Below are 26,531 nucleotides of genomic sequence, written 5' to 3' on the forward strand. Positions count from 1 at the left end.
TCAGTGACCGACCTACTGACCCACTGTAATACAGTTCATAACTACACTCATGTAAATGCTAATACTTTGAACATGTACATTCGCTCATTAGAAAAATAGCAATTTACATATTTACGAGTGTATACCTTACCGTCTGCTGGATAGTCAGTCGACAGAAAGCCTCTGGTTTGTCCACCAGAGATCAAAGTCTGTCGGAGTTGTAGGTTGTTATAATGGATACGTCAGTGTACCATTTGGAAATGTTCTTAGATCGGATGTGTTTACCAGACTAAAGTATTTAAACAGCTGCAGCCTGAATAATTGGTCTTTAGTTTGTAGATTTCTTCACAATTTCAGCGTGGGGATGATCTCCACATTTTCTGGTCTTGTCCTTTGGTAGAGTTGTAGTTTTTAACCACTTCACACACCAGCATCACCCGGCGTGTTTTGGTCTAATGTAAATTTTGTTGGAAGTTGGTTTTATACTTTTAGTAGAATACGCCGATGTAAATGTCTTTGCTCACGGGGGCGTGGCCACTGACTGATCATAAGTTACTATGAAAAACAATTCACATTTAGAAGACTAACATCACATCTTTCCAAAAGTATTCCTATACTCAATCATTTATTTTATACAACATGCAGATGCAAACCCCATAATTGAAGTGTATACAAACAAAGAAACAGTAATGTGTGTCTCCTGTCCTTCAGGAGGTCACCAAATGAAACAAACTCGTCATGACTGTTCCTTAAGTGTCCACGGACCATTCCACCTATGGCGGCGGGTAGCCTAATGGTTAGAGCGTTGGGCCAGTAAATGAAAGGTTGCTGGATTGAATCCCCGAGCTGACAAGGTAAAAATCTGACATTCTTGTGGGAGATTATTAAATGTAACTAGGTGCAATTGCTATGCTGAGAAAACATCAAGCCAATAATTACATTGGCGGGATGCAGAAATGACATCATCTAGTGCATGACTCCAATATTAGCAGGCAGTATATAGACTGTCCACTTTGGAGAGCTAAGACGGAGTGGATATATAAGGACTGGAACATATATGAACAGGGCCTGCTACCATTATAACCTATACAGCTGTCAGATGTGAGCGTTAACAAGCAAGAACTGAGATGGATAGATATTGGTGGAGAAAGGTCAAGAGGAGTTAATTTCATATAGAGGGAGGGGATTCTATATGAGAACTATAAGGCCAATAGGAGTTGTTCGTGTACATACAAGGTGGTGCTATGTAAAGACGGGAAAGTCTTTAAAGTCAGAACTCTGTGATTAGAGAATTTAGTCTTTGCATGGACGGGCTCAGCTTTAATACAAAGTAGCAAAGTATATTTTGAATTCACAAGTTCCTGTAAGAGTGTTATATTTCTGAGTCAATATTCCACCACATTCTGCACCTGAACAAGGCCCACTGTTCCCCGGTAGGCCGTCATTGTAAATAAGAATTTGTTCTTAATTGACTTGCATTGTTATAAAAAGGTTACATAAAAACAGTACAATACTGTTCAATTATTCAACATTTTAATGTCCAAGTGTCTCTCCGTGTTAAAAGGATTCTCAACTTTCGTTTTGGCAGAGTGGGGAAAAGGAGTTTCGGTATTTACGACCATCAAACATGTGTGTGAGAGACCTACCCACCCCCAGGGCAGTGATGACAAAATGTATTGTCCTGACTGATCAAATGTCTATGAACGCCAATACAAGTGGTCAAACTAAGTAGGGTAGGGTCACCAGCTGCAATTAAAATGGCAGTACCAGCTCTGACATGAAGACCGATTTTTTAAAATGTTTTTCATTTTATTTTTTTATTTATAAATGTCATCTGTATTAACATAATCAGTATTGATGATCAGGACCATTTACATTTGAGTCCTTTAGCAGACAACCCTAATTTCTCTGGATAGGAGTAAGTGCCTAGCTCTAGGGCACAGAGATTTTTTTTGACCTAGTTGGCTCAGGGATTCGAACAAACGACCTCTCGGATACTGGCCCAGTGCTCTTAACAGTGCTCTTAACAGCTAGGATACCTACCACCCTGGCCTATCATTAACACTCACCTGAGCCAAACACCTGTCTAACTGGCTCACTGACTTCCCCACTAACAACTATCAGCTTGCAGGTGTACTTGTAACTGCTGGTTGACTTGCCAGTGTCACTCTTAAGAGACAATCAGCTGTTTGTCAAAGTCCTCCCACGCCCCCTCTCCCACTTTCAAGCTGTGATGGGTTCAGCATCAGTGGTGTCGCCTTCACAGGTCAGAATGCAGTGTTGGAGTTACAGGAAGTGATTGTGGGTTTAAGGACCGCCTCTGTAAATCCAGGAGAGAAAGACCGAGACAAAGCAGGAAAAATGTTTGTGAGGCACTGCATAATCTGCTATTTAATATAGAGGCACAGACTGACAAACACTGCAAGAACTGGAACAAACATGCGAGCACATACACTTACAGATCATGTATACACTATATTGCTTTCACCAATCAGGTTTGATTTTTTTTTTTTTTAATCACTGTCAGAGGTCATTATAATAATATCCCATATAGAACACAACTCCTTTCATTGAAAAAATATAAATAATCACAATTCAAAGTATTGGCAGTACATATAGGCTGGAATTCAATTGTTGCAGATAAAATATATTTAACACACTGCACTTTCAAGTGCATTTGTTTTTCACAGCAGCATTTCTCAGGAGTTGATTTAGGAATCGTCAGTCCTGTGGTGTGATCCGTTTGGCAAGAAGTACTTCCAGTACATGCAACGAGACTTAGATCAGTCTAGTTTTAACTAGTCCCTTTCCCTAACTCAGTAATCACAGATCTTAAGGTTTCAGATAGGGATATGCATGTTGATGATGGCTCAAGCCCAGCCCTATACAGACCTTCCTCACCAATCAAGTTTGGAAAAAAATACATTCTTAAGACAAAGTGCTGAAACAGAATTTGTGTTCAGATGCATGTACAACATGCATTCAGTTATCAACACATCACTACAGCGTGAAACCTGGAGTTTAAACAGAGATACATACAATGATTGTACTGAAACTGAAACTGAAACCATATCATGACCAATACTTGGCATCTATAAGGTCTTATTTATGCATACATGTAAGCAATGACATGAGAAATATATATATTAGATACACACACAAAACTAGTCAAAAGTAGGTACATGTTTTTGTATGTGCCAGGACTCCATTATAGAACAGTCCAGTCTTAAAATAAAGCAATGCGGCTGGTCTTAATTCATAACTTCTTCTGTAACGGAATTACCGGAGACATACCAGTAACAGAACTAAAACCTGGGATATACCAGGTTAGTGGTCTTGCCAAACAAATGTTCTTACCTATCTTGTGGCAACTAGTGTACACTGCTGTTTCCCCTTACTTTGGTCCGTCACAGATTGATGTCATTTGAGAAAGGTTATTAAAATCCAGGTGACAATGTATATTGTGAAAACAGATATACCAGAGGGTAATTTGAAGGAATTGGATGAAGACAACCACTGTTTGTCAAATTAAAATATTAAAAGGTATTAAAACAAATACACATGCACCATTGTTGGTAATACAACATCTCAGTACTGCAGAGCTCTCTCTTAGTAATACAATACAAATTTCTCAGAATAAAAGCCTGAAACAATGTCTAAAGCAGGGGTGTCAAAGTCAAATGGACGGAGGGCCAAATAAAAAAATCAGCTACAAGACGAGGGCCGGACTGTTCGAATGTTCATTGAAAAATGTTTAAATGACGCATATAGTCTAGTGAACCTAATTGAACCTACTGAAAACCTAACAAATATATTACAATATGATCAGATAAATAAAGCAATATTTTCTTATGGCTCTGTCAGTAATCTTTAATTTTCAACAGACACAAAAGACAAATTTCCTTTATATAAATATCCCCATAACATGAACATTAAATGAAAGAAACCGGTATTCAAGGCACCATCAGTAGACTATATTTTCTATTTTAGCAAAAGTGGGCTAAATTTACTTCAAAGAAAAAACAATAATAGCAATTTTCTATCATCCACTCAACTGAAATATTTTTAAAATATAATTGGATTGAAATACAAAAAAATAAAGTGCAAAAATCTATTAATCAAAAACAACACTTTGTTTAAGGAGAAGTAACATGCAGTGAAAACAAATATTACATTTTAACTTTTAAACTTGAACTGAGTAAAAACTCTAAATATGTGATTGCACAGTAATGTTCACTTGTTTGAGGTTGAGGGTGATACTTGGTGGTGTCCCATCTTTTCCACAAGTTCATCAATGTTCGGGGTAAGGCTCTGAGCTGAAGAAATCCTCAGAATTGAGTGGAGGTGTTCAGCAGTAAGTCGACTTCTGTGTGATGTTTTGTTCAGGTTCATCAAAGAAAACAGTTGTTCACACAGGTATGTGCTGCCAAACATAGACAACGTTTGAGCAGCCTGGATGCGCAGCTGGGGCATTGTGCCGGGGAGGAAACGGGCGAACTCCGCAGCACCCACTGCCGCATATTTTGCCCTCAGTGCATCATTGCATTGGAGGTCAATCAACTCCATTTGGAGGTTTGGTGGTGAGCTTTCCACGTCAACAGCAAATGGGTTACCGAGCAGTTCCAACCTGCTTTTTTGTGCTTCAAAGTCAGCAAATCGGCGTCGAAAGTCAGCGGCAAGCATACCTATTTTATCAGCCAACTGTGTGCTCGGGAACGCACTGGTAGAGAGCTTCTCTTTCATGGTCTGGCAGCTGGGAAAGTGGCTCAAATTTTCTTTCCGCATCTGCGTCTCCCACAGAGTCAGTTTGGTTTTAAATGCCTTCACTGTACTGTACATATCAGAGATGACACGATCCCGACCCTGCAGCTGCAAGTTTATTGCATTCAGATGACTCGTAATGTCACACAGAAAAGCCATTTCACACAGAAACATTTCGTCTCGGAGTTGTGTTGTGTCTTTCCCTTTGCTGTCCAAGAACAGACAAATCTCCTCACGAAGCTCGAAACATCTTTGAAGCACCTTTCCCTGGCTTAGCCATCGCACCTCTGTGTGATAAGGCAAATCACCATGCTCCGTTTCTAACTCCGTCAGAAATGCCTTGAACTGGCGGTGATTCAAACCTTTGGCTCTGATAAAGTTAACTGTGCGCGTGATGATGCTCATTACATGCTCCATTTTCAAGGCTTTACCGCACAACGCTTCCTGGTGTATGATACAATGATAAGCTGTCAGCTCACCTGTCGCGTTTTCCTCTTGCATCTTTTCCCGTATCTTCGCCACCAGTCCGCTCCTGTGTCCACACATCGCAGGTGCTCCGTCGGTTGTCAAACCCACGAGTTTTTCCCAAGGCAGCTCCATCTCATTTACACATCTTGACACCTCTTCATACAAATCATGCCCCGTAGTTGTGCCATGCATAGGACGTAAAGCCAAAAACTCCTCTGTCACGCTTAGGTTGGAGTCCACTCCGCGGATGAAAATTGACAACTGGGCAATGTCAGAAATGTCGGTGCTCTCATCCACAGCCAAGGAATATGCAATAAAATCTTTTCCCTTTTTCACAAGCTGCTCTTTTAGATTGATGGACAACTGGTCTACTCTCTCGGCAATGGTGTTTCTGCTCAGACTCACATTTAAAAAGAGTTGCCTTTTTTCTGGGCAAACTTCGTCACAAACTTTAATCATGCAGTTTTTGATGAAATCCCCCTCCGTAAATGGCCGGGCTGATTTAGCGATCTCTTCTGCCAAAATAAAACTGGCCTTGACAGTTGCGTCCGCGTGTGTGTCCGCGTGTTTCGTTTCATAATGTCGTCTCAGATTATACTCTTTCAGTACCGCCACACTTTCTCCACACAGAAGACACACAGGTTTTCCAGCTACCTTCGTGAACATATACTCCGACTCCCACCTTGTTTGAAACCCCCGGTTCTCAGTATCCACCTTCCGTTTTGCCATTTTTGATGGGTATCTGAAAGTTAATTTTACTGTGATGCTGACGACTGCTGTGCCAATAAATATTGAAATGAAGCAGCCTACTGCTCGGTGCGTCACCTTTGCATTGTGGGAAATGTAGTATTGGTGCGTGTAAAAGATCTGCGGGCTGCCGGCTTGCTGCGGGCCGGTTCTAATAATAAATCAAGATCATCCCAGGGGCCGTAAAAAACCTTCTTGCGGGCCGGATGTGGCCCGCGGGCCTTGACTCTGACATATGTGGTCTAAAGCCTGTTCACAACTAGTGGAAGCCATAGGGACCGGAATCTGGGTCCTATCCCTTTAAATGGTGGATAGGCTTTCAATGGAAAAATAACAATTTCAAAATAAGGGCACTTCCTGGATGGATTTTCCTCAGGTTTTGCCATATCAGTTCTGTTATACTCAGACATTATTTTAACAGTTTGGGAAGCTTTAGAGTGTTTTCTATCCAAATCTACCAATTATATGCATATCCTAGCTTCTGGGCCTGCGTAGCAGGTAGTTTACTTTGGGCACGCTTTTCATCCAAAATTCCAAATGCTGCCCCCTACCCTAAAAAAGTTAGTGCAGACTGTCAGCTTTAATTTGAGGGTATTCTCATCCATATTGGGTTAAAGCTGACAGTCTGCACTATAACATTTATAGCCATTGTATCATTTCAAATCCAAAAGGGAAAGCTAGTCACTGAATGCCTTCAACTGAAATGCGTCTTCCGCATTTAACCCAACCCCTCTGAATCAGAGGTGCGGGGGCTGCCTTAATCGACATCCAAGTCTGTGGCGCCCGGGGAACAGTGCTGGAGTACAGAGCCAAAACATCAAAAGATGTCATTGTGCCAATACGTTGTAGCTCACTATACTTCATCTGACTACATGGAAGTTCCTATGTGCAATATTTGCTTGTTGTTTTCCTTCATTTTAAATTTCTCCAACAGTTCAAACATGTTTCTCTCTTCTTGGTCGTTTGTCTCAATGTAACATAAGGAGTCATGTACTGAGAGCCTTCAAACCCCATGTTTCTGGTCCTCAGTTACCCCACAAGCAAGACCGACCGCCAGCTGGAAGGAAGCAACAGAGGAAAGAACTCATGAGACAAAACATTACTAATGACTAGGGCCAGGAGTTTTTCCTGGTCAGGTCACATGGTCTGGAAAAACTCTTGGTCTTATGTTATAAATGCAACAACAGGTGTTCTTCCTTTCCTTTAAGAATTCCAGCACCAATCAGACTTGTTCATTGTTTTGTTCATTGGATCCAAATTAAAAATACCACATGTTGATAATCCCAAACATAACAACAATGTGACCACTTCCAAATGCTTTCTTAATAAATGTTGTGGTTGGTGTCTTTCTCAGACTCAGACTTACCATCCTAAAACACTGGATTCTTTACTGGTGGTCTTTCAACTCCATCAGGTTGGCTTCTGGCAAGAAAACACACAAACAGAAGAGTTGGACTTAATCATACACAAACACACGCAAGCGCACACATGCAGGTAAGCACGCAAATGCATACACACACATCCCTGCTCTCCCTTCACACCCTCATAAGCTACAACAATCAAACAGTACAGGGATTTCCTAGTTGGTATTTTCTGGTCCACAAACTTGCTCTAACAATCCTCAAGGTAAACAACATAGATGTCTTACCTCATGTTGTGATTCATGTAATTTTGCCACAAGAAAGCACAGGATGTTGTAGAGAAGCCACATGATGACTGGTAGCCCAAGAGGCTCTCATTAAAACAGCACAAAAACGATCTAGTCAGGAGCATGGGAAGTATCGGCACTCAGCGCGAATAAAGGATATCGAAATGACGTCAGGGCTCACCTCAGAGCAAAACCAATAAGCTACATTGTTCATATGTATAGGCCTACCAATATATATAACGCAAAGCTGTACAGTGTACTCGGAAATAATTCAGACCACTGGATTTTTCCACATTTTGCTACTTACATCCTTATTCTAAAATATATTTAAATTGTTTCCCCCCCTCATCAATCTACACACAAAACCCCACAATGACAAAGCAAAAAAAGTTGAAAAACTGAAAAATCACATTTATATAAGTATTCAGACCCTTGACTCAGTACTTTGTTGAAGTACCTTTGGCAGCGATTACAGCCTCCAGTCTTCTTGGGTATGATGCTACAAGCTTGGAACACCTGTATTTGGGGACTTTCTCCCATTCTTCTCTGCAGATCATGTCAAGCTCCGTCAGGTTGGATAGGGAGCGTCGCTGCACAGCTATTTTCAGGTCTCTCCAGAGATGTTTGATCGGGTTCAAGCACAGGCCACTCAAGGACATTCAGAGACTTGTCCTGAAGCCACTCATGCATTGTCTTGGCTGTGTGCCCAAGTCAGGTCCTGAGTGCTCTGGAGCAGGTTTTCATCAAGGATCTCTCTGTACTTTGCTCCGTTTATCTTTCCCTTGATCCTGACTAGTCTCCCAGTCCCTGCCGCTGGAAAAACATCCCCACTGCATGATGCTGCCACCACCATTCTTTACCGTACGGATGATGGCAGCTTTCCTCCAGACGTGACACTTGGCAGTCAGACCAAAGAGTTCAATCTTGGTTTCATCAGACCAGAGAATCTTGTTTCTCATGGCCTGAGAGTCCATTAGGTGCCTTTTGGCAAACTCCAAGCAGGCTGTCATGTGCATTTTACTTAGGAGTGGCTTCCGTCTGGCTACTCTACCATACTTATTGGATAGCATGGTATTCAGTCGCTCCTGGATCTCTCTCTCAATTATGTAATATGTTTTACCCCCTACACCACTTTCAATAACTTCGTAGAACAGTCCTGTATGCCAAATAGAATCAAATGGTTTTTGGAAGTCGATAAAGCAAGCGTATATTTTGGTGGACATGTTTATTTATCAGGGTGTAAATATGATCAGTCGTGCTATTTTTTTTTATAAATTCAATTTGGCTTTTACTCAAGACATTGTGCTTATTAAGGAAGTTTAGAACTCTTGCATTTATAATAATATAGAAAACCTTCCCCAGGTTACTGTTCACACAAATGCCTCTAAATTGTTAGGCTCAAATTTGTCTCCGTTATTATAGATTGGAGTTATGAGTCCTTGATTCCAGAAGTCAGGGAAATATCAAATGAAACAGTTTTAATATAGCCAATTTAAATTTTGCACTATTGAGTTTGAGCATCTCATTTAGGGTGCCATCAGGTCTGCATGCTTTTTTAAATTTGAGGGCCTGAAGTTTCTTATAGAGCTCCTGGTCAGTAATTGGGGAGTCCAATGGATTTTGATTGTCCTTTATAGCTTTTTCTAAGCCAATCAACTTCTCATGAATTTGTCATTGTTCTGCGCTTGTGTCAATTTGAAGGGTGTTTGTAGAGTGTTTGTTTTAAAATGGGTTGTCCATATCTCACCATTTTGTATCGCTAATTCCTCATGTTTTGATTCTCTCTCCAATTTTGCCAGAAGTTGTTTGTGTTTATGGACTCCTCAATTAGTGTCAGCTGCTGTTTGTTTGCTGTTGTACTGTGCTTTTTTGGTTCTGAGTGTATGTTTATAGAGTTTTAAAGTCTCACAGTAATGAAGGCGTAATTAACCATTATTTGGGTCTGTGCTTTGGTGGGATAGTGTTCGAAGTTTCAGTTCTTTTGCCTGAATATATACAGTTGAAGTTGGAAGTTTACATACACCTTAGCCAAATAGATTTAAACTCAGTTTCACAATTCCTGACATTTAATCCTAGTAAAAATTCCCTGTTTTAGGTCAGTTAGGACCACCACTTTATTTTAAGAATATGAAATGTCAGAATAATAGTAGAGAATGATTTCAGCTTTTATTTCTTTCATCACATTCCCAGTGGGTCAGAAGTTTACATATACTCAGTTCATATTTGGTAGCATTGCCTTTAAATTGTTTAACTTGGGTCAAGCGTTTCAGGTAGCCTTTCACAAGCTTCCCACAATAAGTTGGGTGAATTTGGGCCCATTCCGCCTGACAGTGCTGGTGTAACCGAGCCAGGTTTGTAGGCCTCCTTGCTCGCACACGCTTTTTCAGTTCTGCCCACAAATGTTCTATAGGTTTGAGGTCAGAGTTTGTGATGGCCACTCTAATACCTTGACTTTGTTGTCCTTAAGCCATTTTCCACAACTTTGGAAGTATGCTTGGAGTCATTGTCCATTTGGAAGACCCATTTGCGACCAAGCTTTAACTTCCTGACTGATGTCTTGAGATGTTGCTTTATTGTATCCACCAAATTGTCCTCCTCATGATGCCATTATTTTGTAAAATGCACCAGTCCCTCCTGCAGCAAAGCACCACCACAACATGATGCTGCCACAGCCTGTGCTTCACGGTTGGGATGGTGTTCTTCGGCTTGCAAGCCTCCCCCTTTTCCCTCCAAACATAACGATGGTCATTATGGCCAAACAGTTCCATTTTTGTTTCATCAAACCAGAGGGCATTTCTCCAAAAAAGTACGATCTTTGTCCACATGTGCAGTTGAAAACCGTAGTCTGGCTTTATGGCGGTTTTGGAGCAGTGGCTTCTTCCTTGCTGAGCGGCCTTTCAGGTCATATCGATATAGGACTAGTTTTCATCTATAGGAGACAGAACACGTCTCCTTCCTGAGCGGTATGACGGCTGTGTGGTCCCATGGTGTTTATACTTGTTCATCTGTACACACAATAGTACACGTGGTACCTACAGGCATTTGGAAATTGCTCCCAAGGATGAACCAGACTTGTAGAGGTCTACAATTGTTTTTCTGAGGTCTTGGCCGATTTATTTTGATTTTCCCATATTGTCAAGCAAAGCGGCACTGAGGTTGAAGGTAGGCCTTGAAATACATCCACAGGTACACCTCCAATTGGCTCAAATTATGTAAGTTAGCCTATCAGAAGCTTCTAATGCCATGACATTTTCTGGAATTTTCCAAGCTGTTTAAAGGCACAGTCAACTTAGTGTATGTAAACTTCTGACCCACTGGAATTGTGGTACAGTGAATTATGAGTGAAATAATCTGTCTATAATCAATTGTTGTAAAAATTATGTGTGTCGCACAAAGTAGATGTCCTAACTGACTTGCCAAAACTATAGTTTGTAAACTAGAAATTTGTGGAGGGATTGAAAAACGAGTTAATGACGCCAACCTAAGTGTATGTAAACATCCGACTTCAACTGTATATAATGGGAATCACATTTTTATTTGGCGTACCCCAACGGCATTGCGAGTACCCCCAACCCCAGTTTGGGAATACCTGTACTAGATCATGTGTCAAACTCATTGTCTGGATTCTCACTCCTCCCTTGTACTTGATTACTAATTAGTGACCTTAATTCATCAAAGACCTCCCCTCAACTGGTTGTGTAGGTCTTAATTGAAAGGAAAAAAACAAACCTGCAGACACTAATCATCTTTGCTTCCGAGAACTATTCCAGGGAGGGGTGGAACCACCATTTCTACGTCTACTATATAAGACCTCTGCATCACCTACGGGTTGTCGTTGACCAGCTCCATTATTGCAATAACTAATTGATCTTAAACTATGATTGTTTGAAGAAATTGAAAGTCTCTTCTCCCTTAATTGATTAGAATTTCTACAACTCTACTAAGCACTTCATGGAATGAGTTTGACACTCCTGTTCTAGATTAACCCTCTATACTTCGGTTAAAGGAATCAAATCATCCAGGACAAACATGGTTTGAGGGTACTGTAAGTCTCATACACACCTTCATTCCCCTGCCCCCTTCCAGCTTTGTCTGCGCCATCTTCCCCCGTTTTGGTGTTGGGCGTTAACGGAACCCCTGCAGAATCACACAGAAGGAAAACAAACTTCAGCCTCTCTCCTACTGTATCAAATTCTACAATACGTAACTTTTTGGGCGACTCAACCATATTCACATAGAAATGTAGTTATAGATCTTTCATTCCCATTGAAGGCATAAGCTTCCCATAAGAAGCAGTGGATCTGTTCTATATGTGCTATTTCTACACTTCCCGTTTCGGTTTTGTACACCAGCTTCAAAACAGCCGAATATACAATATTTCTGGTTATGGAAAATATATTTCACAGTGGTTTAAATGGTACAATGATTCTCTACATAATGACTGCTTGTCTTTTCACATAAACTGAAATGGAGGTAAACTATTTGAATAGTTTCAACCAGGAAATGGAGGAGCGATTTCCATATAGTCCATCTTTAAAGAAATGACTTCTGTTTATACAGTCTTAAATTAACAGGATGACTTGCCTTGTTCTGGATGGACTCCGTCACTGCCATTAGTTTAGTTTATCATTCTCATACACAGATCACATTAGCATTGGTTGTGTTCACTTCTGGATGACAATGAAAAGGATGCTCAGTGAATTCCAGGTGAATGCCACTGTCTTACCATCAGATTTTCCTTGCAGAATTCAACTGCATTCTCACATTTTATAGCACAAAGCTACATTTAAACTCACATGAATAATCACACCTTCTTAAACTTCTTTCTGCATGTCACAAAAACATATTATTCAAATAAATGCCACCACAAATAATATGACAACATCTCCACATGTTGCCAGAAACACTGTACCCGAGTTAGAGGCAGTGTTAATTTTGTTACCCATTTTAGATAGTCTTTGACTAAATTACCTTTTTATTTTTTTTACCCCAATTGTTGTAGTAGCTACTATCTTGTCTCATTGCTACAACTCCCGTACGGGCTCGGGAGAGACGAAGGCTCCACAACCCAACCAGCCGTACTGCTTCTTAACAGCAGGTCAGCAGGTTGAATTTGGATCAGAGTCTAGTTAAGGTAAGTAACACTTACCACACATTCCACCACAATACTTTCTCAAAAAGTCAATCCAGGTGTCTTGGGGATATTCTGAAATGAATAAGAGAGACTCAAACGTAAGACATTATTAAGACTGTCATTCAAATGTAATTCACATTGTGTAACATTTTGGAGAAGCAGTGAGTATGAAGAGTTGAACCTACCCTTTTTCTTCTTCCACACCAACCAAACTGGGGAGTAAAAACACAAATACTTAATAACTTAAAGTACAAGTCTGCCTTAATATTCTAGCAGCTACTTATTATGACTTCACCAACAATTACACGCTTAAACTGCAATTAGAAGCCATCTTTTCTGAGAGCACCAATAAACCTGCACACAGTACCTGCACATCAGAACACAACTGTAAATACAGGAACAACATGTATCCCCTTCAGAGGGTATAGCTGTTGTAGCTGCTGTTATGTCAATCTGTGATTCACAACTTTGTACATGTGCAGTGATCTGTTACTATAGATGTGCTGTTCTTACTTGTTATGACAATGGCAACAAGCGCTACAATGATAATGACGACAACACCAACAATCCCACCACCACCGACTTCAGAAGGCTCTGAAATGAAAACATATGTTGTATTTATACTTTGACAGGAGTTTCAGGTTTTCAACATAGACCATAATGAATGCTGCACTACAATACTATCAGTGTTACTAACATATCAACACAAGATTAACACAATTATAAGTGTCCACTCACCTGGACCAAACACCTCTCCAACTGGCTCACTGACTTCCCCACTAACAGAGTTCTTCAGCTTGCAGATGTACTTGTAACTGTTGGTTGATTTGCCAGTGTCGCTCTTAGAGACAATCAGCTGTTTTCCTATGACCTCCCACGCCCCCTCCCCCACTTTCCAGCTGTAGGTGACGGGTTCAGCATCAGTGGTGTCGCCCTCACAGGTCAGAATGCAGATTTTGTCTGTGTTGCAGGTATAAGTGATTGTGGGTTTAGGGACTGCCTCTAAATCCAGGAGAAAGAAAGAAAGCAGGGAAAAATGCTTGTGAGGCACTGCATAATCTTCTATTTAATATAGGCACACACACAGAAACACTTACTGATAATGTATACATATGAAGTCGGAAGTTTACATACACCTTGGCCAAATACAGTCGAGGCCAAAAGTTTTGAGAATGATAAATATTATTTTTCACAAAGTCTGCTGCCTCAGTTTGTATGATGGCAATTTGCATATAATCCAGAATGTTATGAAGAGTGATCAGATGGATTGCAATTAATTGCAAAGTTTTTGCCATGCAAATGAACTGAATCCCCAAAAACATTTCCACTGCATTTCAGCAGAATGCTTCAGGGCGCCAAAGAAAGTCCAGCAAGCACCAGGACCGTCTCCTAAAGCTGATTCAGCTGCGGGATTGGGGGCACCAACAGTACAGATCTTGCTCAGATATGGCAGCAGGCAGGTGTGAGTGCATCTGCACACACAGTGAGGCGAAGACTTTTGGAGGATGGCCTGGTGTCAAGAAGGGCAGCAAAGAAGCCACTTCTCTCCAGAAAAAACATCAGGGTCAGACTGATATTCTGCAAAAGGTACAGGGATTGGACTGCTGAGGACTGGGGTAAAGTCATTCTCTCTGATGAATCCCCTTTCCGATTGTTTGGGGCATCCGGAAAAAAGCTTGTCCGGAGAAGACAAGGTGAGCGCTACCATCAGTCCTGTGTCATGCCAACAGTAAAGCATCGTGAGACCATTCATGTGTGGGGTTGCATCTCAGCCAAGGGAGTGGGCTCAGTCGTAATTCTGCCTAAGAACACAGCCATGAATAAAGAATGGTACCAACGCATCCTCCGAGAGCAACTTCTCCCAACCCTCCAGGAACAGTTTGGTGACGAACAATGCCTTTTCCAGCATGATGGAGCACAATGCCATAAGGCAAAAGTGATAACTAAGAGGCTCGGGGAACAAAACATAGATATTTTGGGTGTATGGCCAGGAAACTCCCCAGACCTTCATCCCATTGAGAACTTGTGGTCAATCCTCAAGAGGCAGGTGTGCAAACAAAAACCCACATATTCTGACAAACTCCAAGCATTGATTTAGCAAGAATGGGCTGCCATCAGTCAGGATGTGGCCCAGAAGTTAATTGACAGCATGCCAGGGCGGATTGCAGAGGTCTTGAAAAAGAAGGGTCAACACCGCAAATATTGACTCTTTGCATCAACTTCATGTAATTGTCAATAAAAGCCTTTGACACTTATGAAACGCTTGTAATTATACTTCAATATTCCATAGTAACATCTGACAAAAATATCTAAAGACACTGAAGCAGCAAACTTTGTGGAAATTAATATTTGTGCCATTGTCAAAACTTTTGGCAATGACTGTACATTTATACTCAGATTTTCCCAATTCCTGACATTTAATCCTAGTAATAATTCCCTGTCTTAGGTCAGTTAGGATCACCACTTTATTTTAAAAATGTGAAAGTCAGAATAATAGTAGAGAGAATTATGTATTTCAGCTTTTATTTCTTTCATCACATTCCCAGTGTGTCAGAAGTTTACAAACACTCAATTAGTATTTGGTAGCATTCCCTTTAAATTGTTTAACTTGGGTCAAACGTTTCGGTTAGCCTTCCACAATAAGTTGGGTGAATATTGGCCTATTCCTCCTGACAGAGCTGGTGGACCGAGTCAGGTTTGTAGACCACCTTGCTCGCCTTTTCAGTTTTTTCAGTTGTGTCAACAAATGTTCTATAGGATTGAGGTCAGTGCTTTGTGATGGCCACTCCAATACCTTGACTTTGTTGTCCTTAAGCCATTTTTCCACAATTTTGGAAGTATGCTTGGGGTCATTGTCAAATTTGCAACCAAGCTTTAACTTCCTGACTGATGTCTTGAGAGGTTGCTTCAACATATCCACATAATTTTCCTCCTCGTGATGCCATCTATTTTGTGAAGTGCACCAGTCCCCCCACAACATGATGCTGCCACCCCTGTGCTTCACGGCTGGGAGGGTGTTCTTCGGCTTGCAAGCCTCCACCTTTTTCCTCCAAACATAACAATGGTCATTATGGCCAAACAGTTCCATTTTGGTTTCATCAGACCAGAGGACACTTCTCCAAAAAGTACGATCTTTGTCCCCATGTGCAGTTGCAAACCGTAGTCTGGCTTTTTATGGTGGTTTTGGAGCAGTGGCTCCTTCCTTGCTGAGCGGCCTTTCAGGTTATGTCAATATAGGACTCGTTTTACTGTGGATACATATACTTTTGTACCCGTTTCCTCCAGCAACTTCACACAGTCCTTTGCTGTTGTCCTGGGATTGATATGCACTTTTCACACCAAAGTACGTTCATCTCGAGGTGACAGAACGCGTCTCCTTCCTGAGAGGTAAGACGGCTGCGTGGTCCCATGGTTTTTATAACTGCCTACTATTGTTTGTACAGATGAACGTGTACCATCAGACATTTGGAAATTGCTCCCAAGGATGAACCAGATGTGTGGAGGTCTACAGTTTTTTTTCCTGAGGTCTTGGATGATTTCTTTTGGTTTTCCCATATTGTCAAGCGAAGAGGCACTGAGGTTGAAGGTAGGCCTTGAAATACATCCACAGGTACACCAATTGACTCAAATTATGTCAATTAGCCCATCAGAAGCTTCTAAAGCCATGAAATAATTTTCTGGAATTTTCCAAGGTGTTTAAAAGCACAGTCAACTTAGTGTATGGAAACTTGACCCACTGGAATTGTGATACAGTGAATAATAAGTGAAATAATCTGTTTTGTAAACAATTGTTGGAAAAATTACTTGTGTCATGCACAAAGTAGATGTCCTAACCGACTTGCCAAAACTATAGTTTGTGAACAATACATTTGTGGAGTGGTTGAAAAACAAGTTAACGACTCCAACCTAAGTGTATGTAAACTTCTGACTTCAACTGTATGTCCTCAAGCACTTTGCTGTTGAACTCCACAGAATAAACCCCAAAGTCTGTTTTCAACATAGAACATTTTGAATTCTGCACTACAACACTAGCAGTGTTACTAACATATCAATACATACAGTGCCTTGCGAAAGTATTCGGCCCCCTTGAACTTTGCGACCTTTTGCCACATTTCAGGCTTCAAACATAAAGATATAAAACTGTATTTTTTTGTGAAGAATCAACAACAAGTGGGACACAATCATGAAGTGGAACGACATTTATTTGATATTTCAAACTTTTTTAACAAATCAAAAACTGAAAAATTGGGCGTGCAAAATTATTCAGTCCCCTTAAGTTAATACTTTGTAGCGCCACCTTTTGCTGCGATTACAGCTGTAAGTCGCTTGGGGTATGTCTCTATCAGTTTTGCACATCGAGAGACTGACATTTTTTCCCATTCCTCCTTGCAAAACAGCTCAAGCTCAGTGAGGTTGGATGGAGAGCATTTGTGAACAGCAGTTTTCAGTTCTTTCCACAGATTCTCGATTGGATTCAGGTCTGGACTTTGACTTGGCCATTCTAACACCTGGATATGTTTATTTTTTAACCATTCCATTGTAGATTTTGCTTTATGTTTTGGATCATTGTCTTGTTGGAAGACAAATCTCCGTCCCAGTCTCAGGTCTTTTGCAGACTCCATCAGGTTTTCTTCCAGAATGGTCCTGTATTTGGCTCCATCCATCTTCCCATCAATTTTAACCATCTTCCCTGTCCCTGCTGAAGAAAAGCAGGCCCAAACCATGATGCTGCCACCACCATGTTTGACAGTGGAGATGGTGTGTTCAGCTGTGTTGCTTTTACGCCAAACATAACGTTTTGCATTGTTGCCAAAAAGTTCAATTTTGGTTTCATCTGACCAGAGCACCTTCTTCCACATGTTTGGTGTGTCTCCCAGGTGGCTTGTGGCAAACTTTAAACAACACTTTTTATGGATATCTTTAAGAAATGGCTTTCTTCTTGCCACTCTTCCATAAAGGCCAGATTTGTGCAATATACGACTGATTGTTGTCCTATGGACAGTCTCCCACCTCAGCTGTAGATCTCTGCAGTTCATCCAGAGTGATCATGGGCCTCTTGGCTGCATCTCTGATCAGTCTTCTCCTTGTATGAGCTGAAAGTTTAGAGGGACGGACAGGTCTTGGTAGATTTGCAGTGGTCTGATACTCCTTCCATTTCAATATTATTGCTTGCACAGTGCTCCTTGGGATGTTTAAAGCTTGGGAAATCTTTTTGTATCCAAATCCGGCTTTAAAACTTCTTCACAACAATATCTCGGACCTGCCTGGTGTGTTCCTTGTTCTTCATGATGCTCTCTGCACTTTTAACGGACCTCTGAGACTATCACAGTGCAGGTGCATTTATACGGAGACTTGATTACACACAGGTGGATTGTATTTATCATCATTAGTCATTTAGGTCAACATTGGATCATTCAGAGATCCTCACTGAACTTCTGGAGAGAGTTTGCTGCACTGAAAGTAAAGGGGCTGAATAATTTTGCACGCCCAATTTTTCAGTTATTGATTTGTTAAAAAAGTTTGAAATATCAAATAAATGTCGTTCCACTTCATGATTGTGTCCCACTTGTTGTTGATTCTTCAAAAAAAAATACAGTTTTATATCTTTATGTTTGAAGCCTGAAATGTGGCAAAAGGTCGCAAAGTTCAAGGGGGCCGAATACTTTCGCAAGGCACTGTAAGACTGTAACACGCTTGAGTGTCCACTCACCTGGATCAAACACCTGTCCAATTGGATCACTGACTTCTTCACTAACAGGGTTTTTCATTTTGCAGATGTACTTGGTTGATTTGCCAGTGTCACTCTTATTGATATTAAGCTGTTTGTCTAAGTCCTCCCACGCCCCCTCTCCCTCTTTCCAGCTGTAGGTGACTGGTTCAGCATCAGTGGTGTCAACCTCACAGGTCAGAGTGCAGGAGGTTTTGTCTGGGTTACAGGAAGAAGTGATTGTGGGTTTGGGGACTGCCTCTGTAAATAGAGGAAAGAAACAGGAATCATGTGGGAAAAAGCTTGTGAGGCACTACAATACATAACCTGCTGTTTCTACACAACCACACACAGGTACATACACACAGATGTATACACAAACACAGAAATACTTACTGATAACAGATAATGTATATGTCTTGTTAAGCAGTTTGCTGTTGAACTCCACAGAATAAACTCCACTGTCTGTTTTCTTCAATCCACTGATTCTCAGCTCTCCAGAAGTCTGGTCCAGGGTTGTACGCTCTTTGAAGGCAGCATAGATATCCAGACCACCAAAATCCTTGTCCCACTCTGCCACCTTGTTCTTCCCATGCTTCCATAGGATGCTTGTGATGGGGTCAGTCACTGTGGACTTGTCTGGTTTCAACACGAGCTTCCCTCCCACTTCATGATAAAGATCATCTAGGAAAGCAGACATTTCATACATGTATCAGAGTATCAATGTATCCAGGGTAACACATTATGGTTAGGGTATAAATATGTAGTCCTAACCCTATTGGCATTGAAAGATACATTATTATCAACCTTTACTGTTTATATCTAGAATTCTGCTTGCTGGGTGTATCTGGTCTATGTAGTCTGAACACCGTGACTAGTATGTCCCCCCCCACCACCACCACCGGAGCAAAAATGTATCTAGACTACACTACAGATTTAAAAGTCTTTGTCTATACCCCGCCCACTATTATATCACTTGCTAGGTTTCATCCAATCTGCGACAGATTTATGCAAATATTCTAAAACCTGCAAAAAAACAAAATGCAGATTTCCCTCCAGAGAGATGTTTTAATCAAACTCACTTTTTGCAGACAAAAGCCTGTGTGTGATGACGTAGTGAACATAAAAATAACTTTTTTGCCGTTAAAATGAATAATACAAGTTTAAATGGGTTTCCATTGAATTTTACACTACTGATGGTTTGTCAAAAACACTGTTGCATTATATTGCAACGGTTCCCAATCTGGTCTTGACACATGCGCTCTAGCCAACAGCTACAATGGGGGTAAACTATCTACATTATCAATAAGCGTGATATTTTTAATTGTCAAACAGCAGCAAAGCATCGATCATCATGTCACTAGAATAAGACCCTCAATATTTATTGGAAAGGAGCATCAAGCTCATCACCTTGCACTTTCACCACCCTGTGAAGTTCATCATTTATTTCATCTGTAGCCTAATAAACTACATGTTTTCCCAAGTCATAGTGGGAGGAACACACAGCATATCATCGCGTGACTCCAAGTTTACTTCGATATGGTTATTATATCAATATTTGCGTATAAAAGCAGTTACAGACATTTCTCGCAAAATTCATTTTACAGACACAAAAAGAGCCCACCTTGTCTAGCGTATTTTGTTTTGTCGTCATTTGGAAAGTTTCCCGAATATTTTTCTGTTTCCATCAGGCCTGTAATCACACTTTACTCGCATTAAAAAGGTTGGATGGAAACCTGGTTAGAGGCTAAGTTACCATCCAATAGGCGACAGATTTTAATGCAAATATTCAAAAATCCACAAAGAAAATGTGCCCATTTTCCAACCAGCGGTGTGTTTCCACCCAATGTCCATTTTCCAACCAGCGGTGTGTTTCCACCCAATGTCCATTTTCCAACCAGCGGTGTGTTTCCACCCAATGTCCATTTTCCAACCAGCGGTGTGTTTCCACCCAATGTCCATTTTCCAACCAGCGGTGTGTTTCCACCCAATGTCCATTTTCCAACCAGCGGTGTGTTTCCACCCAATGTCCATTTTCCACCCAGCGGTGTGTTTCCACCCAATGTCCATTTTCCACCCAGCGGTGTGTTTCCACCCAATGTCCATTTTCCAACCAGCGGTGTGTTTCCACCCAATGTCCATTTTCCAACCAGCGGTGTGTTTCCACCCAATGTCCATTTTCCAACCAGCGGTGTGTTTCCACCCAATGTCCATTTTCCAACCAGCGGTGTGTTTCCACCCAATGTCCATTTTCCAACCAGCGGTGTGTTTCCACCCAATGTCCATTTTCCAACCAGCGGTGTGTTTCCACCCAATGTCCATTTTCCACCCAGCGGTGTGTTTCCACCCAATGTCCATTTTCCACCCAGCGGTGTGTTTCCACCCAATGTCCATTTTCCACCCAGCGGTGTGTTTCCACCCAATGTCCATTTTCCAACCAGCGGTGTGTTTCCACCCAATGTCCATTTTCCAACCAGCGGTGTGTTTCCACCCAATGTCCATTTTCCAACCAGCGGTGTGTTTCCACCCAATGTCCATTTTCCAACCAGCGGTGTGTTTCCACCCAATGTCCATTTTCCAACCAGCGGTGTGTTTCCACCCAATGTCCATTTTCCAACCAGCGGTGTGTTTCCACCCAATGTACTTGTTGCAGATACAAATCAGTGCGTGAGGATTTTGGATTGGAGTTGTTTAATATGAGTTTGGAAGGAGAGTTCACAGTCTAGCCAGACACCTAGTTATTTATAGTTGTCCACATATTCTAGGTCAGAACCGTCCAGGTTGGTGATGCTAGTCGGGCGGGCAGTGATCGGTTGAAAAGCATGCATTTGGTTTTACTAGCGTTTAAGAGCAGTTGGAGGCCACGGAAGGAGTGTTGTATGGCATTGAAGCGCGTTTGGAGGTTAGTTAGCACAGTGTCCAAGGAAGGGCCAGAAGTATACAAAATGGTGTCATCTGCGTAGAGGTGGATCAGGGAATCACCCACAGCAAGAGCGACATCATTGAGAGATATACACACACACACACAAGTAAGAACTCATGTAAAGTTAGAAATTGTGCTACTAATGCACCTGATGGCACAAACACATATCGTAAAAGTAATGATGTTTTTGTTTGGTTAGCTTTTGGAAATTGTATAAATAAAACATTTTCCTTCTTCAGAAATTCCAGCTAGGCAGGCTAACGCTAGTTAGCTAATTCATTTGCTAGCTAATATACAGTATGCTTATATTACTAATTATATAGTTAATGTAAGTAGACATGCAATCATAATTGACTGTAGCGCATTTGAAGTACCCACAAGCTACCGGTGGCTGAAAACATAATCGCGGAACGAAGTAGTGACAAATGTCTTGCCCTGCAAGTGTAGATTCGTCAGACGTCTTCAGAAGTGTCCACTTAATTTGTGGGGAGTGGGTGCAGCGATCCCAATTTAGCAACTTTTTTTTCCCCAAACAGCACCTAGCAACAAATTAACTATTTTTAAAAATGTATTTGGAACTTTTAGCAACTTTTGAAAAGTGACTCAAACGCTAAAATGCACGCATTTTCCCTTTAAATGACACAAAAACAATTTTCTCTGTCACACACTCAGTCACAACACATGTGCCTGGCTGCAAAAATGCGTTGTGAGTGACGGCAGTAGCAGGCGCTCAGCTCGTGCACAGGCAGCAGCAGGCCAGCAGCAAATTGCAAATCATTGTTGGCTGACTGCAGCAGCAGTAATACGGCTTTGACGAGCCAAACCCAATGAATATACACTGCTCAAAAAAATAAAGGGAACACTTAAACAACACAATGTAACTCCAAGTCAATCACACTTCTGTGAAATCAAACTATCCACTTAGGAAGCAACACTGACTGACAATACATTTCACATGCTGTTGTGCAAATGGAATAGACAACAGGTGGAAATTATAGGCAATTAGCAAGACACCCCCAATAAAGGAGTGGTTCTGCAGGTGGTGACCACAGACCACTTCTCAGTTCCTATGCTTCCTGGCTGATGTTTTGGTCACTTTTGAATGCTGGCAGTGCTTTCACTCTAGTGGTAGCATGAGAAGGAGTCTACAACCCACACAAGTGGCTCAGGTAGTGCAGCTCATCCAGGATGGCACATCAATGCGAGATGTAGGCAGTAGGAGGGCAACAACCCAGCAGCAGGACCGCTACCTCTGCCTTTGTGCAAGGAGGAGCACTGCCAGAGCCCTGCAAAATGACCTCCAGCAGGCCACAAATGTGCTTGTGTCTGCTCAAACGGTCAGAAACAGACTCCATGAGGGTGGTATGAGGGCCCGACGTCCACAGGTGGGGGTTGTGCTTACAGCCCAACACCTTGCCAGAGAACACCAAGATTGGCAAATTCGCCACTGGCGCCCTGTGCTCTTCACAGATGAAAGCAGGTTCACACTGAGCACATGTGACAGACGTGACAGAGTCTGGAGACGCCGTGGAGAACGTTCTGCTGCCTGCAACATCCTCCAGCATGACTGGTTTGGCTGTGGGTCAGTCATGGTGTAGGGTGGCATTTCTTTGGGGGGCCGCACAGCCTTCCATGTGCTCGCCAGAGGTAGCCTGACTGCCATTAGGTACCGAGATGAGATCCTCAGACCCCTTGTGAGACCATATGCTGGTGCGGTTGGCCCTGGGTTCCTCCTAATGTAAGACATTGCTAGACCTCATGTGGCTGGAGTGTGTCAGCAGTTCCTGCAAGAGGAAGGCATTGATACTATGGACTGGCCCGCCCGTTCCCCAGACCTGAATCCAATTGAGCACATCTGGGACATCATGTCTCGCTCCATCCACCACAGACTGTCCAGGAGTTGGCGGATGCTTTAGTCCAGGTCTGGGAGATCCCTCAGGAGACCATCCGCCACCTCATCAGGAGCATGCCCAGGTGTTGTAGGGAGGTCATACAGGCATGTGGAGGACACACACACTACTGAGCCTCATTTTGACTTGTTTTAAGGACATTACATCAAATTTGGATCCGCCTGTAGTGTGGTTTTCCACTTTAACTTTGAGTGTGACTCCAAATCCAGACCTCCATGGGTTGATAAATTTGATTTCCATTGATAATTTGTGTGATTTTGTTGTCAGCACATTCAACTATGTAAAGAAAAGTATTTAATAAGAATATTTCATTCATTCAGATCTAGGATGTGTTATTTTAGTGTTCCCTTTATTATTTTGAGCAGTGTAGTTGGTCACGAATGTTTGATCTTGAACAGAACTTACAACATCAATCAACATGCCTCAATCAAAAATGTACAGCCAGAAGTAAAGAAAAGAGTGGGAGTCTGTACCTGAACAAATGTCAAATCATATTTTTTGCCGAGATGGCCAGTCAATTTGAGTAACGTTTGTGTATTCTACGTAATGACGCAGTTTTATGTTACCACGCAATGACATCACAACGTCATTTAGCAACAAATCAACCTGCCTCTAGCAATGTGATTACAACCCTTTTCCAAAACGTCTGGTCTATATCTTATCATTAATAAATGTGAACTCATAGCTGTCAAAGATTGTGTGACACCTTTATATTATGGTATTCCAGTAAAATAACTTACATATTTAGGCATAACCATTACAAAGGATCAGAAGTCTAGAGGCTTACTAAATGTTAACCCTCTTATTAAAAAAACTCAGAATAAACTAAATCAATGGCTACAGAGGGACTTATCTTTAAAAGGTAGAGTCCTACTAACAAAGGCTGAAGGTATCTCTAGACTAACATACGGTGCTCTATCTTTATATCTTGACAGTAAAATAAGCAAGGAGATAGACGAGATGCTTTTCAACTTTCTTTGGAGAAACCGTACCCATTACATTAGGAAAACTGTTGTAATGAACACTTATGAGAATGGTGGACTGAATTTTCTGGACTTTACTACTTTAAATAATACTTTTAAGATCAATTGGATAAAACAATTCCTAAGAAGACCCACTTCTATCTGGAATTGTATTCCTCATCATGTCTTCTCTACTTTTGGTGGCCTTAACTTCATGTTGTTTTGCAATTATAATATTGACAAAGTTCCAGTGAAACTTTCTGCTTTTCATCGGCAGGGTTTCTTGTCATGGTCCTTAATTTATAAACACAATTTTTCTCCACACAGATATTATATATGGAATAATCGGGATATATTGTATAAAAATACCTCTTTGTTTTTAGAATATTGGTTCCAAAATAATATCCTATTGGTGAGCCAACTGGTAAATGTCTTTTACTCAGTTATAAAGAATTCTTATCACTTCACAAGGTCCCTGTAACACCTAAAGATTTTGCAATTGTTTTAGATGCCATTCCCTCAGGTGTTGCTCTGTTATTCAGGAACGTGTCAAGACCTGACCCTCAGAGCCTACCTTCTATTGACTCATCAGTAGGAAAGATTTGTTTCTCTATTGGTCCATTCAACAACAGAGCGATACGATCCTTGTTTCAGCAGGATGTTGTATCTATAACTTATGTCATGCCTTATTGGATCGGATGTATTGATAATATCTGTTTGGATGTTGCCACACACTTACCTACTTGTTAACAAAATTAAGGAAGTTTCCTTTAAAATTATTCATAAATATTATCCTGCCAACCACTATATGAAGAAGTTTAAGGAAAACATCAACTCAAATTGCTCCTTTGATAATGACCACCCAGAAACAGTGCTGCATCTTTTTTGGCATTGTATGCATGTAAGAAAACTGTGGCAAGACATCAGTAGGTTTATAATTGAACACATTTATGAAGAATTTACAGTATTGTGGAGAGATGTACTGTTTGGTTTCTTTACATACAATAGAAATAAGCTGAAACATTATGTAATTAATTTCATTATTCTTTTGGCCAAATTTCATATACACAAATGTAAATTTACAAACAGAAAACCACATTTTCGTACCCTACAAAAAGAAATTGAACTGTATTTTAAGACGGTTAAACGCTCTACTAACAAAAAAGCTGTTAGAATTGTACGTATATGCATGTCCCTTAAGGTCCTTGTGATATTGTACTCCCTAGCTCGATTGTCCATTGTCTGTAATCTATGTATGATTGTGCTCCCTCATGTGCTTTTGGTATTGATTTGTTGTTAATTAATGTAAAAAAAAACATTTTAAACCTGCCTCTAGCAATTTAGCCAGAAAAGTAGTTGGCAAGACTGAGAGGGTGTGTCTTAAGTATTCTATCGCTTCCTGAAGCTTGTGTGTGCGTAGTTAAACGAAATAAGGGTGCGTTCCGACCTTATTTCTCATCGAAACCCACCGACTACGTTTAAAATCTTTCTAACTTTCCATGTTGAAAATCAATATGAAGAGCGTGTTAATGCTGTTGTCCATCCATAATTTCGCTATACAAGTTTGATTTCAGAGTCAACTTACCTCGGGAGACCACCGTTCGCACCAGACAAAGCCAGAAACACAATCTGATGAGCGTTAGTTTAGGCATATGCGCTAGTTAGCTAGCCTACTTCTGATCTTAATTTCCCAAGGCTGTGAAAGTGAAATGTGGTTTAGTTCTTCCCTCTGCATGCGTCGTGACCGCTTAGTTGAAAATAAAGTAACGTTTTCTTGTTCTGTGAATTTTATATAGCGGCTGGAAACCAACTTTAAAGTGCATTACCGCCACCAACTGGACTGGAGTGTGGACCAGAGACAGTGAAGGTCTAAATCCTACACAATAATCTCGTCTCCCTAAGGAAACGAAATACATAATTAAATACTACATCCCCTGAAGATTTCCCCAAAAGTTACCTTAATCCTGTCTTACTCCTCAAAACTCAAAGCATTACTCCTCAAATCTAATAACAATCACTCCCTTTCTCGCACATCTTTCTGGCACTGAAATGGAACATCTTCCACTGTCTCCATGTCCTTCTGACATTGATTACACCTCCCAGTCGGATGTTTCCCCACCACTTTCAATGTACTATTTAGCCTTGTGTATCTTGTGTCTCAGCCTTGTGACTAAACTTTCCTCCCTTCTCTCTCAGCCTCTCACCCTGAGGACCTCCCTACCCCCACCTTTTCCTGGATCTTATTCTGGTGTCTTCCCTTTCTCTCCTTGTTCCTCATCTCTTGCCACTTAT

The 26,531-nt window shown here is 41.2% G+C and overlaps 1 protein-coding gene across 3 annotated transcripts in view; it reads right to left on the reverse strand.

Annotated features, from left to right (window-relative positions):
- Window positions 1-26,036, reverse strand: part of LOC110495662 (pregnancy-specific beta-1-glycoprotein 1) — a 39,680-nt gene extending 13,644 nt beyond the window's left edge. The window contains exons 1-10 of one of the 3 annotated variants that reach the window (XM_021571008.3): window positions 25,825-26,036; window positions 18,841-19,128; window positions 18,448-18,705; window positions 13,476-13,739; window positions 13,251-13,331; window positions 12,923-12,949; window positions 12,753-12,809; window positions 11,666-11,740; window positions 7,322-7,377; window positions 3,824-7,012 (exon numbers count right to left, since the gene is read on the reverse strand). In XM_021571008.3, the coding sequence (XP_021426683.2) occupies window positions 7,343-7,377; window positions 11,666-11,740; window positions 12,753-12,809; window positions 12,923-12,949; window positions 13,251-13,331; window positions 13,476-13,739; window positions 18,448-18,705; window positions 18,841-19,128; window positions 25,825-25,891 (1,152 nt within the window). In that variant the 5' untranslated portion in view covers window positions 25,892-26,036 and the 3' untranslated portion in view covers window positions 3,824-7,012; window positions 7,322-7,342. Of the gene's footprint in view, window positions 1-1,764; window positions 2,300-3,823; window positions 7,013-7,321; window positions 7,378-11,665; window positions 11,741-12,752; window positions 12,810-12,922; window positions 12,950-13,250; window positions 13,332-13,475; window positions 13,740-18,447; window positions 18,706-18,840; window positions 19,129-25,824 lie in introns of those variants that run through there. The other 2 variants (XM_090207881.1, XM_090207880.1) reach the window with 2 other exon arrangements.
- Between the last annotated feature and the right edge of the window lie 495 nt (window positions 26,037-26,531).

Source organism: Oncorhynchus mykiss, chromosome 18 (genome assembly GCF_057628025.1).
Source record: "Oncorhynchus mykiss isolate SJ-2025 chromosome 18, ASM5762802v1, whole genome shotgun sequence".
Lineage (NCBI taxonomy): Eukaryota > Metazoa > Chordata > Actinopteri > Salmoniformes > Salmonidae > Oncorhynchus > Oncorhynchus mykiss.